The sequence below is a fragment of the Mercenaria mercenaria genome, chromosome 14, assembly GCF_021730395.1.
Source record: "Mercenaria mercenaria strain notata chromosome 14, MADL_Memer_1, whole genome shotgun sequence".
In the NCBI taxonomy this organism is placed as follows: domain Eukaryota; kingdom Metazoa; phylum Mollusca; class Bivalvia; order Venerida; family Veneridae; genus Mercenaria; species Mercenaria mercenaria.
The window spans coordinates 65104348-65116510 of NC_069374.1; the positions used below are offsets into that span (position 1 = coordinate 65104348).

General features: G+C 34.6%; 1 protein-coding gene across 4 annotated transcripts in view; it reads left to right on the top strand.

Annotated features, from left to right (window-relative positions):
* Positions 1-12163, top strand: part of LOC123526993 (uncharacterized) — a 154216-nt gene that overhangs the window by 67304 nt on the left and 74749 nt on the right. For all 4 annotated transcript variants that reach the window (XM_053523722.1, XM_053523720.1, XM_053523723.1 and 1 more), the window contains one exon: positions 3993-4224. In XM_053523722.1, the coding sequence (XP_053379697.1) occupies positions 3993-4224 (232 nt within the window). The remainder of the gene's footprint in view (positions 1-3992; positions 4225-12163) is intronic.

Consider the following 12163-nt stretch of genomic DNA (forward strand, 5'->3'; position numbering starts at 1 on the left):
ACCAAAAACGTATGTACTCAATGCCTTTTCAGAAGACAGAGCAACAAGAGAAACACCCTTAAGGGCCCGACGAAACAGACCAGAAGACAAATATCAAAACAGTTCAGTCCTGGTAGGATTTAAAAACTGCTTATCATAGAGTCCTCCCCCTCTTCCGTCAGACGCAATCAAAGAGGGAAGCGTAGTGTCCAACTGTAAACGGGTTGAACACTAAACATGCGGTATGTCTCAAAACAGTTGGGTCGTAACTTCTTTTAATAAAACGTTTGATAATCTTTCCAAATACATTTGGAAAATTACCGTGACCCAAGATCTTACGAAGTTTGTAAACCACATCCCCATAAAAAACGGGTTTAGAAATACCTTCTCGCAGAAGTGTCTTTAAATTACTATTGAATTTTAAAACTAAATCAGAATTACGATAATAAAATTTAGCAAAATATTTACGCAATTTGTAATAACGGTAGCCTTGCTGAAGAAGTTTACCTGTAATATATTGATTACGTTCATTGAAATGCTTGACATGACTACGCAAACCCTAGAACAACGCCAGAAGATCAGTGCAGTTACTATGTTGTATAAAATCCAATACCACCTTGGTTTTGTTGACCACAATCATCTTACAAGAACTAGAAACTTGAACTATTTGATACTGCATTCAAGGACACACTATCATGCTTACTCCTTTTTTCCCAGGTGTATACTGCTTTTACTTTTAATCTGGCCTGTAAAATAGTTCTTTTACTTAATCTTTGTGATGCACATAACTTCTGTGTTTTTACTATTTTAAAAGTTATCCCTGAAAACGCACCTGCTAGTCATAATCGTTAACGATTGTTAAGCAGTACAATATAGACATAGATAGTGTGGCGAAGTTATTTTTTCTTCATGCCACGTTGGTAACTTTATGACAACTGCTTTTTTTTATTGAGATAAGAAACACAGGTACCTTTCAATGACTTTTAATAAATTCCAAATATTTTAAATTCTAAATGAACAGCAATTTTAGTAACCAAGCGAAAGACTTTTATTCCTACTTTATAAACTCGCAATTCGGCTATTTATATATAATTTTCCCGCTTAAAAATCACATGACATTCAAAGAACAATAAAATCAAGAACATCGTGAAAAACAATTTCTGCATGAAAACAGCTCTACTCAAAAATAGCACACGGACTTACACAACGAATTCAGACAAAAGATACAGCGGAGTATACTTAAACATAACACATAGAGTCCATAAACACACCAACAAAAATAATTTGCAAATCTGCGACAGATAGGGATAAATTTCAAATCTCATTCATATAAATAACTAAAACACAGCATGAATGTCAATGATCAAAACTCGACAAAAATACAAATATCCTCACTTTTATACCATTTATAACATGTCCTTGATTGCTCTAATTTACTTTTCATAACTCGGTTTCCACGAGTTGCACGAGACTGTAGTCATTCACGAAACAATCGGGGTCAGACAAGTTGTAAATGCAATACCACCTAAACGTTACCAAGGACTTGGTCACATTTAACTATGTGTATATATTGGAAACTTTAAAAATCTTCTTGTTTTAAACTGATAGCCCGATTTTAAGACTATTTCATGCAACTTTTTATGAGCCTCTACCAAGATTATTTTGACACTTCAAAAACTAGGCCACCAGTGGCCTTGGTCCCTTTTTCCATATTTTGTATATACTGGAAACTTTAGACATCTTCTTGTCAGAAACAGCAGGCCCAGTTTTAAAATAATTTTACACAGATGTTCCTTTTGTGACCCTTTATGAAGATTGTTCAAAATATTCTGATTCATCAAAAACATGGCCGCCAGGGGGCGTGGTCACTTTTCCCTTTATGTATATAATGGGCCTTACAAAATATCATTGTCAGAAACTGCCCTTTATGAAGATTATACAAATATACTATTTCAGAATAATGTAACAGATTTTGTCCTTTCATAATTATCTTTCAAAACTGTTCAAGTATACATTGAATTCAGGTGAGCGATCTAGGGCCATTTTGCCTCTCTTGTATTATTTTTAACATGGGCTTTAACATGGGCTTTTTAGCTCTACCGTCATGCGTCGTGCGCGCCTTGTTAACACTTTAGAGGCAACAATTGTGATCCGATCTTTATGAAATTTGGTCAGAATGTTTGTCTTGATGAGCTATAGGTATAGTTTGAAACTTGGTCATGTGGGGTCAGTAGGCCAGATCAAAGGATAATCTTGTTAACACTGTAGAGTTCACAGATCAAGTTTGAAACTCATGAGACATTGTCAGAATTTTTGTCTTGAAGACCTCTAGGTCAGGTTTGAATATAGGTCATGTGGGTCAAAAACTAGTTCACCGGGTCAAATCAAAGGAAAAGCTTGTTAACATTCGAGAGGCCTCATTTATGGCCCTATCTTCTTTAAACTTGGTCAGAATGTGATTATAGATGATCTCAAGGCCAAGTTCGGAAATTGGTCATGTGGAGTCAAAACTAGGTCCCTAGGCCAGATCAAAGAAAATTCTTGTTTACACTCTAGAGACCATATTTTAAGTTTGAAACTCATGAGAACTGGTCAGAGTGTTTGTCTTGATGACTGACCTTAAGGTCAAGTTAGAGTCTGGTTTATGTAGGGTCATTCGATCAAAGGAAACGCTTGTCAAAACTCTGGAGGCCACATTATGCCCCTTTCTTTAAGAGACTTGGTCAGAATATTTATCTTTATGACGCTAGCAGGGAAAGCGTCTAACATTGAAATAGATATGGAGTAACGTATGTTCTACTCTCTCATCAGTTATCAATTACGACTATGAAAGGGTTGTTCATAAAACGGTTGTATCAAAGACGTAACTCCGACAGCCGTTATTTGCGCGATCATTTTCATGGGTTTTGTTAATGGATAGCAGGTACCTTCACTGTTATTCAGTGCTAACCAAAATATACACTGAACAACACTGTTTGACGTTCAGCTAAAGATTATTGTGAGTATATGAAACAATATTTTTATATCAAATAAAACATAAACTCGGTAGTTATAATTTTTGTAGTTTAATTTTGAAATAACTTGAACATGGAGTAACTGTTTTAGGTTCATATCACGGTTTCCGGTCTGCTATAAATTCCATGTAATATATTAGGTCAATAATAATGAAAATCCCTTCTCTGCTAACTGCTCTAAAGCATTTTGTCCTTAAAAGATTTTGACATGTGTGATGTTGACATTTTTCCATCTCAAGTGTCACATGGGTGATCTTTCAACACAAAGGAAATTTGGAAGTGCAACATTCTAAAGGGTTAGTTCCAAGACATTTTTTGAAGTTTAGCTCAAAACAGAAGATTCCAGTTGACACAGGGATCCGAGTTTGCCTTTTTATTTCTGGACTCTGTATCAGAAAGTATAATAACTACAGTACTCAAACTTTACACAATAACCAACTACCATTAGGGGCAGATCCCATTTGATTTTAGGTTAGAGGATCAAAACTCAAAAGTCAAAGTCACAAGAACAAAAGATATCTTTTTTATTGTTACCAACTTATCACACATCTCTCTTATGATCTCGTGTTTTAGATTCCACAACTGAAGTCACTAATACTAAAATATATAACAATGCCATTTTAATACTATACATTTTACGAGAGTGGTGGGCTATTGCTTAAAGTAAGTGTTGGTCACTTAACTTGTAGATTGTAGGTACATTTCCAAGAGTAAGAATGATTCAAATAATTTTGAGGCTTGCGTTACAATTGAGCTAAAATCAATTTGATATCTAAATACTATATGACAAATTTCATTGCATACACACAGACGTCTCATCTACATAATTCTTAGAAATTCATTACGAAGATCTTTATCAAAAGGTGACAACTTTAGAGAACCATTTAATTTTCAATGTCATCTAAGCATTCACCCTTGTGATTTTTAATTGAAAATAGACAGTGTCAACATTTTTCATCTAAATAAAACGTATTTCCTTTTTTATTTTTTACACTTAAGAAATTGATAGCTGAATGTGGACAAGATGATAAAGTACAAGGACAAACCGGTGAGCTTTCCATATGGGACTTCGCTGGACAAGAAGTGTATTATTCAACCCATCAGGTTTTTCTCTCTCGCCGAGCGATATACTTACTTGTGGTTGATATGTCCAAAGATCTTGATGATGTTATAGAAGGAAAAGATGACTCTAATATTGATTGTAAAGGCGAACCTAAAGACAAAAGTGCAGGTAAATAGAATAAGGACGTTGGAATTAAACAAACAAAGGTATCCAATGGTGATCGGCATAATTTTGAATGCATAATTTACCATCTTTATTAAGTACATGGACCCAATAATCGTAGCTGACATACGTGATACAGTATCTAATGTTGACTACCTTTTTAATAATACTTATAAATATCAATTAGGCTTTAGCATTAAAAAAAACATTCATTTTGCCTTAAGTTTAAATTCGCGACCGACCTATATTGCCTAATTGGTAGTTTTACAATAACAGGTAATGGCTTTAAATTTGAAATACGGGTAGGTTGCCATGAGGAGGAGTGCAGTGCACAATACCCACAGCTCTAGCATCAGCTGTTTCAAAATTGTTGTTCAGGGTTGCTTTATACAGGATGAAGATATTGCGATGAAACTTGGTTTGTAGGTAGCTGACAAAACATTAAGGTTTGTTATGTCACTTTGGCCCTAAAATAGAACAACCCGTGTCAGTTTCAGCCCTAAGCCGTCTCGTAAAGTCATTTCAGTAGGTCAAAAAAGTCTTTCTTTTGTGTCCGCTGTGGTAAAGGTTACTGTTACTGAAAATAAAAAGAAACATGTTTCTGACCAATTTTACCTTTGCCTGTGAAGAGTCTATCTTGCCCTTGTCCGTCCGTCCGCCCGTCCATTCGTCCGAATTTGTGTCGTTCATTTTTAAAAAAGTATTTGACCCAAAGTCATCAACTCACAGGATTGTTATTCAGCACGAGAAGTTAAACAAAAGGGGTTTTAATTCAGATCTCACGCAGCAAGCTTAGAGTTATGACCATTGACCAAATATATGCATAACAAGAAATATATTTAAAAAAGATGGTCGGTGAATTGTAATATGACAGAAAGTTTATGAGGTTTTCATGTCATTTGTGTTATTCTATCATCTATCTAACATTTTGCAAATAGCAAAACTAAACAAGACACTTTAACAATTAAAATGGTTCTCTTTTAAATTTTCACAAAGGTTTCATAGTGGTGCAATTTTGTTTCGTGTTTTTTACAACAAATGGCAGTCACAGCTCTGGAAGACACTTCTCTACCTAGAATCGGCTAATCACACCCTTATTCATGTGATACGTAGACTGTATTCAGCTCTCTCTGTAACTTGATATTTGTTGGTATTTTAACCGGGTTTTATTATATTAATTAAACTTATCATATTTAGATATATCAATATTCTTGCTAAATATACTGATCGGAACGTAGCATTAAAATTGTAAATGCGTTATCAACTCCTAAGCCACGTGGCATGGGTAAGTCCAGGTCACGAATTCGTTCTTAGACGGCGTTCGCCGAAAAAAAGGGCCTAGGTTTGTGTCACACGCATCTCGTAAAGAATTTGACCCAGTATTGTAAAACATTTCAGGAACATTATTCAACATGTGAAGTTTTGCAGCTGGGATTTTGTTCTGGATTTCTGTCAGTCAGACCAAAGTCATGGCTCTCAAAACTATGCATACATAAATTATAAAAGTTTGTGATGCATGTACCTCAAAAATAGTTGACTTTGAGTCACGGACTTTTAGTTTAAACATACTTTATTTCTTTCAATCAAGTAACATAGTAATTGTGCAAACTACATTTATGAATGAAACCAAATAAATGCTTATATTAATTCCTTTCCCTGATGGAGTTGGCCATATAATCATTGCACTTTTTCGACGGGAAAGTAAATGTAAATTAGTGACAATAGTAATAAAATGAACCATAGGCAAAAAATAAGATCATTACGTTTACATTTTGCCGCATAACTTATTATAATAACTTATTCGTTGTTTTTCAAATTTGTAAAGTATTTAACAATAGCATATTAACCCGAACTGAAGTGAATATGAAATAAAATAGAAACAAACTTACTTGATATGGGTCATGATGTCACGGAAGGGAATAATGTAGTGCAGAATACCACCAGAAGTGTTTCTGTCATGTGCCGAATCTCTTAGGGGCCGCTATTTTAGCTCTGGGCACGTAGGATGTTCAATTTGTTGTTTCAGCATGCAAGATGCTCGTCTCCATGAAGAAAATTATTAAGTGTGATACCCCGATTTCGCTTACGTATGATCATGTGATCATCTTTTTTTTGATCCAGAGACGTCATCAAGTCTATCTGTGATCGATCGATTTGTTCGGGATGCTATCAGCAGCTTCTTTAAGAGTAGCATCAGCTATTTAATCTACATTTTCATGAAGATTGTCGCAATCTACGATGGAGTTCCAGTCCGTTGTGTTAAGCTTGTTTCTATATTTAGGATAGTCCCCTTTATCATATAACAATATGTGACGTTTATAAGTTGACTGTTTGGGTTTGTGGAATTTGAGAACAGTACCAATAAGACAGTGAAAGCGAAAAAGATCCGGAGTAAAGGGACCAGCGACAAAACTAGAAAGAATGTGGCCAGGGTTGTTGACAAACATGAGGTCAAGAAGAGAGTGCTCAGTAAAATAAGTAGGAGTCGAAATCAACTGCTCGGCGTTACAAGTGTCAATAAGTCTACTCATTCTATTAGGAGGAGAGGCAAATACGTTAATGTTGAAGTCGCCTGTAACTAATATATCATTGAATTGACCAGTGAACGCTTGATCAAGACTGTGTTCTGAGTATTATTAGAATGAGGAGGACGGTATATTCCACCTATGAGTAGTTTTCGCTGATTAATATGGACTTCAATCCAACGGGCTTCAAGGTTATTCATGTGTAGGTCTTTACGTTCAACAGCCTGTTTCATGTCACGGACATTCATAGCGACCCGTTCGCCGCCTCGATCCCTTCTGTCGCATCTAAAAGGTGGTTTAGAATTTTTATGTAAAGATCATCAGGTATGTTAGGGTTAGAGTTTAGCCGAGTTTCTTAGAAAGTTAGTATTTTATAGGTTCGGCTTCAACTGTAAGGAGGTCAGTTTTCGGTTTCAAACTTTGAATGTTTAGATGCATAACGCTAAGACCAGCGGTAGTAAGTTTAGTATAAGAATCTAAATTTAGGTCCGAATTTTGACTTACTGGACCTGGATTTAACTCGACATCTCCAGACAATAAAAGGTAGATTTACAGAGAGAAGCGCTTGTGAGAGAAGACGTATACATTTCCAAGACGTGTCATATGTTGATTGGTGTCGGTGAAGGAATAAAGTAGTTGTGTGATATTCATGGCGGAAGAAAGTGATAGTTAAACATCCCTGAAACCAAATGGTAACACACTGACCATGACGGAGAAACACTGGTGGAGCCTAAGTAAGAAAACACTACAACATCTCGTGTGACATCATGATACATAATTATGAAAAAGACGTAAAGAATGAATAGACTTGTAGCTTCTGTTCCTATTGTTTATATAATTGTGTATGTGCCATTATTACATACTTATTTGTAATCTCCATTAAGTTTAAATGAAACTTGAAGCGTCACGTCAATACATTTCCATATTGACGTCACAGTCAAATTTCATATCGGGTTTGTGACGTCATTTGTGACGTCAGTTTCATGTTTCCATCGCGCTGGGGTTAAACTTCTTAAACGACGACATTTTCAGTTTTACTCAAGCTAAAGAATACATTTATATCATTTATGTAATAGTTATAAGTATAGATGCGTATGTAATAAAAAGTTATTAGATTTGCATCGAGAAATGTGCACTCGTTCTTTCGCGGAATGATATTGCGCTCTTAAAGTCGCGCAATATTTCCGCTAGAGAACTCGTGCATATTTTTCGATACAAATCTAATAACCTATAAGGATCAAGTCTTTATGAAAGGAAGTTTAGAATATGATTCTTTGCTTCCGCAAAAATATAAATAATATGGCAACGACGAGCCTATATCACTCACAACGGGACATAGTCAATTAGATAGCAAACGCACATGTAGTGCAAAAATCATTACTGAGGCTCTTTAAACACGAAAAGCAATCAAGTTCAATTTAGAAATGTAAAATTGTTTCAAGTCATACTCGATAAATGGTAAAACATGTTTGCATGGCAATAAAATGGATGCTGCATACGAAATATTTTAGTTGGAGGCTTAATTTTATAGTCAAAATAAATTTCAGATTCAGTTTTTACAAATGTTTAACTCTTAAAATAAATGATCCCGGGGGTAATTATTTGAATGAAAAATATGGGAGCTATTATACAAAATGTTATATACTACTAATTTTTTGTATATCTGAATCTTGAATTGTCAATAAAGATAATTACATGTTACAATTAATACGCAAAAACCAGGATGCATAAATTGAGTTAATATGGTACTCATTTCATGGTAGACAGTACATAATGTCAGATACAAAATATCTTAGGTAAAGTCTGTACGATTTCAAAAAAATGTATATCTACTATTCTAACACGATCAGATTAATTTTCCTATTAAACAAAGAAGGCTGAAAACAGTGAATTATTATACAACAACTCACTGCTCTAACGTCACAATCATTACGTCATGGTGTCAAACGGCACAGCGGCGCGCTGGAAAAGAGACCGATTGAAAACGGGCAAAATTAAAGTACATGCTTTGTAACGTGTTAGAATCGAAATAATATCTCTCATTTAGTGATTTGCTATGGAATGAAATCATTGTTTTGTCGTTCAGATGCGTCTTATTATATCACTCGGGCTGCGCCCTCGTGATATAATTCCTTCGCATGTGAACTCCAAACAATGATTTATTCAGCGACAAATCACTAAATCAGACATATTATTTCTTAAGTATATGAGGGATGCTCAATAGATTCCGGGAAATATACTCGCATTTCTTTATTTCTGCTCTGGTTCCATTTTCCTAAAATTTGAAAATATGACAATATAAACATATTAAAAGCGAATATCTTATTTTATATTTAAGAACATGCGCAATATTTACTTGTCGTCGCCACCTCAGAAGCGGCCTAACGTCATTATGATGGTATCATCCGAAACACAATTAATGAATACGACTCACGATTACCATTGATTCAATGTTTATCGCCATCAAATGCATTTTTACACCTTTCGTCGAATAAATACTGTTCATGTGATATTTCTGTCGTATTAAAGAAATTGGACACTGAATTATGATGCCGTATCAGGGAACTCTTTATTCTATAAAACGTAACTAAACATTATTTTCATGTCTGTACCACGAGCCGTCAGCAATTTTCCCCTGGCCACTTTGAAACGTTCCGTTCCACTAAAAAAATTTGATTTTCTTCTTCAGGGCAAATATCCCTTAAACCTTTTTGAAGCAGAGCATTTGTCTCTTTCCTTGATTTCCGATTCAAAACACAAACTGCTATCTCTTGTCTCCGTTCAACACTGATTTTTAAAAGAAAAGGCAGCTTAAAACTCAGGTACGCGGCAAGTAATGTTTCAGCGCATGTAAAATAGAAAAAAAGAGACAAAATTGGGCTTGATGTCTTCACATGACGTTGTCATGAATCATTTATTTTTGATGATACTTGAAGAATTGAGAGAACTTTTCCGAGTATTCATTTATTCAACTCTTAAAATGTAAAATCCCAAGGGACATGATTTTAATAAACATGGTAGTAGACCATGAGATAATGGTATATACCAGTTTCTGAGATATATTCCATTTGTTTTTTGTTTTTTCTTTAAAAAAAAAAGAGAGAGAAAAGAACTTGGTACATGGTAAAGCATCATTTCATGTTTTGGACAAAACGGTTTTCAAAATGAAAATTAATCCACATATTTACTACACAATATGTAATCATTGATATACAAGAACAAGGGAGAACACAATTTGAGTAAACAAGGTATCTAACATACGAAATATCCGCGGTGTGCACCGTATTTCTAGGACGATTTAAAAAATACAGAAATTATATATGTTTTTTAAAATCTAACTCTTCATATCAAGTGACATGATAATTTTCAAGGTAGAGAACGCTACACATAATTACATACAAAATATAGAGCTGTATACATTACAGTTTTGAAAAAATTAAGACAACATGGTAAGCATTATTTTCATAATTTGAATAATTGGAAGTCATTTAAATGTAACACTGGAACATTTTATTCGTGATTCCTATCTGTCGGACTTGTATAGAAAATATGTTTACATTGTAACCATACAGTATATCAATGCGCACACCATCAGTAAAATAAACAGTTTTACTCCAAGTGCATTAAATTTTGCAGCATTTTATATGAAAATAAGGAAAATGGAAAAAAAGATGTATAATCAGTCAGCTTTGCGAGTTCTATGGTACTACAATATAGTAACAAGTTGTCAACACAGTTGCGAAAAATTACATTTCTCCTAGAACGCTGTTAAACACTTACACACATTACATACTATTTTGGTGCATAAAGACATTGGCAGCAGACCAGAAAGAAAATGCCTCTGTACATGTTATACCCTACCCCGAACCACGGTCATGAACGGGAAATTATACTTACCGATTTCAGTCGTGCATTTCTCACCTAAAACGCGCAGTTCGGTAAATGTGTACTATAGTTATTGAACAAGTGGTAGTTTATCTTCCATTGTTTACCGGTAACATTTCTTCAATATTTTTTATCTTTGAGAAAGAACGCGTAGATTATAGTTTTATCAACGTTACAGAAATCAAAGCCTTGAGATGTCTGATGGTTGCGGGTTTTGGTAGAATTATGAACTGTTGTGTACCTCAATACATTTCATTTACAGCTAGGATAAAGCAAAGAACATTTGCATTTACAGTTTGTCTATTAAAAATGACATGGCACCTGTACAAAATGTAACAAGAAAATATCAGTAAAAAAATGGATGGATGCTTCCCAAAATTTGCATTAAATATTACATATTAAAAGAACAAAAGTGCAATTCATTGAAGATAATGGCGCTATAGTTTACTCATGTTGAGTAATCAAAAGGCAGTAACTCATCTAAACAAAACATGAAGATAATAATGTGGTTTGCTTGTTTGTTTGTTTGTTAGTTTTGGGTTTAACGCCGTTTTTCAACAGTATTTCAGTCATGTAACGGCGGGCAGTTAACCTAATCAGTGTTCCTGAATTCTTTACCAGTACTAACCTGGCCCCGTGTTCACAAAACATTTTCAGTCTCAGCTGAGTTTGATGGTCAGTCTCAGTTCAAATTTAACCTTGAAGTTTTAGTAAAACTGGTATCAAAATTTCAAACTCAAACTCAGCTGAGACCAAAAACTGTTTTGTGAACACTGGGCCAGTTCTCCGCAAGTAACTGCCAACTTCCCAACATAAATTATCAGAGGTGGAGGACGAATGATTTCAAACACAATTTCTTTTTCAAATCGTCACGGATAATAATGTTGTGCATCTCCTATTGGGATTGAAGTTTCAATGAATTCCAGCCAGTGATTGCTGGGGAATACTCCGGACTACAAATTGTACTATAGTATATCTGATCTGTTGGTAACGAAGCAAATGCAAGTTTATAAATATACATGTATGAGAAACAAATACAAATATGCTTCATATCTGACTGACCTTATATTGCAAGTTGGAGATAAGTGATTAACTATTGGCTGGAATACCTTATCATTGATAGATCTTATATAAACTAAATGGTTTGTGTGAATGGATACAGGTTGAATTCATCCGCATTATTAATGAATCGGACTATTTTTTTTGTAGCACATGAAAATAAAGATTCTATATGATTGTCAGAAGTACACTTATAACTTTGGTACAAGTCCGTGTCTGATAACTTCGGAGTGACTATTTGGACGAGTCCAAGTCAGGAGGGTAATCGATAATTATCTCTAATCTAAGTAAACACTTTTATATATACTACTAACTGAACCGCTTACTTTGAAGTAGAAGATTAGTACCGGTCGTAGAGCGTTAGCCTTACATGTGCGATTCTTTCATATTTCCATTGTCGCGTTGGTTCGAATCCCACCGTGATTTATACTTTTTTTTAAATCCTTGCTTTTTATCTACGTTTTAGTTACATTTTT